The sequence below is a fragment of the Saccopteryx leptura genome, unplaced genomic scaffold (assembly GCF_036850995.1).
Source record: "Saccopteryx leptura isolate mSacLep1 unplaced genomic scaffold, mSacLep1_pri_phased_curated manual_scaffold_18, whole genome shotgun sequence".
NCBI lineage: Eukaryota > Metazoa > Chordata > Mammalia > Chiroptera > Emballonuridae > Saccopteryx > Saccopteryx leptura.
Window position 1 is genome coordinate 3,060,992 of NW_027095700.1, and position 4,416 is coordinate 3,065,407.

The 4,416-nt window shown below is 56.1% G+C and overlaps 1 protein-coding gene across 1 annotated transcript; it reads left to right on the plus strand.

Moving 5' to 3' along the window:
• The first annotated feature begins 2,065 nt into the window (after positions 1-2,065).
• Positions 2,066-3,959, plus strand: LOC136386869 (lymphocyte antigen 6H-like). The gene is made up of 4 exons (XM_066357991.1): positions 2,066-2,162; positions 2,441-2,538; positions 3,212-3,370; positions 3,631-3,959. Exons 2-4 carry the CDS (start codon positions 2,472-2,474, stop codon positions 3,786-3,788), a joined length of 384 nt encoding a protein of 127 aa, XP_066214088.1. The 5' UTR covers positions 2,066-2,162; positions 2,441-2,471; the 3' UTR covers positions 3,789-3,959.
• Positions 3,960-4,416: the final 457 nt, after the last annotated feature.

The window sequence follows — 4,416 nt, forward strand, 5'->3', positions numbered from 1 at the left end:
CCAACCACCCAACGAAGGATCTCGAAGATGGCAAGTCAAGCAGACCCCTAGAGAGCCTCTAAAGCTCACCTTCTCCTCCACTTAGGACTGATGACTTTTTATTGTTTACCCAGGAAGGGACTAGAGTTGCAGGAATAGGTTTTAATCAGGATAGCAGATGGCACAGTTATAGCACAGAATAACACCTGGGATAATAACCCCATAACTCTACAAGCTGACTTATCAAAGTTCTTTGAAGACAAATTCTGTGATTCACCAGAAGCTTGGAGACATTCTGATTCAGCCAGAAGCTCTCTCACTGATGATTTGCCTAGCTCATACACCTTAGGTAATAGGTGTAACCCCAATGTAAAAAACTAGGGCTTTATGGTATACTTCACGCTATGCTTGCCCCGAACCCCCTTCTGGACAGCGTCGCATATGTGGGTCTCACTCAGATTATTTTTGTAAAAAGTAGGGTTGTGAGACCCTAGTCAGTAAATTTCAATAGAGTCCACCTAAACCAGGTAATATACCTCGAGAAGCAAATAGACTCCCTATCCGAGGTAGCCCTTCAGAATAGGAGAGGGCTAGACCTCCTCCTCCTTGAGCAAGGAGGACTGTGTGCTGCTTTAAGAAAAGAATATTGTTTTTACACTAACCACTCTGGAGTAATTAGAGAGAATATCAAGAGACTTGCAAACAGATTAAAGAATACGAACCTAGAAGAAGACAGCTCTAGCTGGTATGCCTCTATGTTCAAGACTTCTCCTTGGTTAACTACCCTCATATCCGCAATTGCTGGACCCCTGCTATTATTATTATTGGCTCTTACCATTGGACCAATAATCCTTAATAAGCTGCTAGCGTTCGTAAAGGAGAAGATAGATGTACTAAAGTTTTGGTTTTTTTATTTTATTTATTCATTTTAGAGAGGAGAGAGAAAGGGAGAGAGAGAGAGACAGAGAGGGGGAGAGAGAGGAGAGAGAGACAGAGAGAGAAGGTGGGGAGGAGCTGGAAGCATCAACTCTCATATGTGCCTTGACCAGGCAAGCCCAGGATTTTGAACTGGAGACCTCAGCATTTCCAGGTCGACGCTTTATCCACTGCACCACCAGAGGTCAGAGATGTACTAAAGTTACTAGTTCTGTCCCAACCTTACACCAGTCTCCCCACTGATGAAGAATCAAGGGTTTGATTTATGCCCCAAAGAGATGAGGGAATGTTAGATTCTGAAATGTGTGCCTGTGGCTGCCGGAAGTGTACTAAAAGAGCAGAAACAAGGTCCTGGCCGGTTGGCTCAGTGGTAGAGTGTCGGCCTGGCGTGCGGGGGACCCCGGTTTGATTCCCGGCCAGGGCACATAGGAGAAGCGCCCATTTGCTTCTCCACCCCCCCTCCTTCCTCTCTGTCTCTCTCTTCCCCTCCCGCAGCCAAGGCTCCATTGGAGTAAAGATGGCCCGGGTGCTGGGGATGGCTCCTTGGCCTCTGCCCCAGGCTCTAGAGTGGCTCTGGTCGCCGGCAGAGCAACGCCCCAGAGGGGCAGAGCATCGCCCCTGGTGGGTGTGCCGGGTGGATCCCGGTCGGGCGAATGCGGGAGGCTGTCTGACTGTCTCTCTCCGTTTCCAGCTTCAGAAAGAAAAAGAAAAAAAAAAAAGAAAAAAAGAAAAGAAAAGAAATTCACCACTAAGCTAAAACCGGCTCCTGTTGCTATGCCGGCCCCTGTTGCTATGCCGGCCCCTGTTGCTATGCTGCGTGCGAACTCCCTAGCCAATAGCTAAACTGTCACATCTGGTTCTGTGTAATGCCTACTCAGGATATATAAGGACCTGGCGTTGCGGTCCGCAGGGAGACGGAAGGACACAACTCCCTGTGCTGCCTCCCGGAGCATTGGAGCCGGGACACCCTTGAGATGTAAGTGAGTCTCCTAAGCCCTGGCCTGCACTCCACGCTCGGATCCGCCCTGAGCGCTGACCCGAGGGAGGGAGAGGCGAATGCAGAGGGCTCCGCGCGGGGTTCCCAGCACCCCAGCCCAGGGGTGCGGGGTGGAGACGTGGTGTGAGCCCCTCCCTTCATCAGCAGGTACAGTTCCCTCGCTCCTTGCCCTTTCCTTTCCTTTCCCGACGCACCTACCGCTCCCCAGGGAGAAGACGCGCCACGACACCCTTCCCTCCTCATCCCACAGGTGTCGGGCGCGCGGGGTGGGTGCATCTTGGCCTGCCGCCATGCCGGGAGGGCAGACCTGTTCTAGCTGGAAGGGAGGCTGTGATGGTGGGCACTCTGGGGGATGGTCTGGGGGTGGGCTTCTTCGAGCTTAGGGAGGACCCCTGCCGTGGATGTCCGGGAGGAGGTTGTATTTGGAGGCCAGAAAAGGAGAGGGTTCTTCGGCCCGGTCAGGACCTGTATCTGCTGACCGAGGCTTCTCCCAGCCAGGCCTGAGCCCCAGACGACCCTTGTCCACAGCTCCCACGCCTTCGCAAGGTCTGCCTGGAACATGCTGCCTGAGATCATGAAGGGCCTCGGTCTGGTGCTGCTGGCGGCTCTGCTGTGCTCTGAGCCTGGTGAGTCTTGCGGCAGCTCTCCCAGGGTGGGCCACGTCCCTGGGAGAGCTGGGCTGTGGGTCACCATCCTCTGGTGGTGACCCTCAAACCACACTCCCTCCTAGACTCCTGCGACCCCAGACGCCCTCTCCCTGGCTGGTGCTGCTCCACCTCCAGCCACGTGGGTCCCTCCCTACTCCTGAGGGCACTGAGGGGCTTCCTCGCCTGTTCCTGCACGATGCCCCTGATTCAATGCAGGGGTTCTGTGCTCCATTAAGAGCCCCAGCAGGCCGCCTGTCAAGTCCAGTTTGGTCCTTGGAAGCTTGGAACAAACGAACGAACTGTGCTTTGGGAGGGGTAGGGGGAGTGTGTGAGGAGGTCAGCGTGTGCAGGGGGGGCACCTTAGGTGTGAGGTAGCTGTGTGTGTGGGTATACTTGTGCATGGGGCCAGGGAGAGGGCCTCGGGGCATCCAGAGTCCCAGGTGTGGGATCCTCCCTGGAAACTACTGGGAAGTGACACAGGGTCTTCTCGGTGCCAGTCTGGCCTGGTCACTGCTGGCCACGGGGTGCCCAGCCTCCCCCAGCCCAATGGTTCTCCCAGCAGAGCCTGCAGCAAGCAGGTGGGGAGGATGCAGGGGCTGGCCTGGCCTGGCCTGCTGTTTCTCTAGTCATCCTGTGTCTCTGGTCTGTCTAGCTGATGGTTTGTGGTGCCAGTTCTGCACAGCGATCACCAACTTCAGCCACTGCACCGCAAGGGAGTGCCTGCCCACCAAAAAGGTGTGTGCTAGCGTCCGCATCACTGATCTCAAGCACAGCAGTATGCCAGTATCTGCGGCGCAGTTATCCAGCAGCGGTAAGCCAGCACCTGAGCGCGGTAGGGAGTTTTGGGGGGTGGTTTCAACCTCTCTGGCTTGCTATGTGACAGCGAACAGCTGCCTGTCTGGCCCTGGGCCCTCCATGTCATTGGGGACAACGGGGGTGGGCTGGGAGCTTTAGCTCTGCTGTTCTGGGGTTCTGAACCAGGGCCTGGGCTGGATTCCGGGGTGGAGCGGGGCGCAAGGCAGAGAGGGCCTACCTGGGGCTCCAATTTCAGGCTCCCCTCCTCTTCTCCAGACAGGAAGGACTATTCCATGAGTAAGATGTGTGCCTCATCCTGCCACTTCCTTAAGCGGCAGTTTTTCTCAGATTACCTGATGCTCTTCATTAATTTTGGGATCTTAAAAGTAGATGTGGAGTGCTGTGACAAAGATTTTTGCAACTGGGAGTCCTGAACCCTGGCTCGGGGGCTCCTGCTCAGCCTGGGGCCCATCCTCCTCCGGGCTGGGCCCTGAGGTCTTCTCCTTCCTGAAGGGCTTCTGACCTTGTCCCTGGGGCCTGTGGCTGCCCCTTCCTCAGCCTGGCTTGGCTGGGGCTAGGGCAGACTTGGTCTGGCTCCATGGTCTGTGGTCCTCACCCCTCCCGTCTCTCCACCACTTTCCAATTTCAGCCAGCAGGACAACTCCAGGACACAGGCATTGGCATTGGCATCGCCGGGTGGGTGGGGTGAAGGCAAGGGCTGGGACCTCCAGGTCTTTAAGGGAAGCTGAGCGGAGCCGAGCCAGTCCCAACCCGGCAGCCTAGCTGTGAGGGCATCTTCTAGAGAAATACAGTCACTTCTGAGTCTAGAGACCTGGGTCTGAGCCTGGGTGTGGGTGTGTGTTGTGGGGGAGGGCTCCCGGCAGAGCTGGGGGTGAGGGGCTGAGGAAGAGCAGGCAGGCCTGGGGGCTCTGGACGCTGTGGGTGCTGGGCTGCCTGGGGGAACTCGGGCCTGGTGAGGCTTGGGAGCAATGGGGTGGGGTGGATTAGAGTTGAGATGAACAAGGTTACTGGGTGGGCCTGAGGGTGAGACCCTATAGTCGT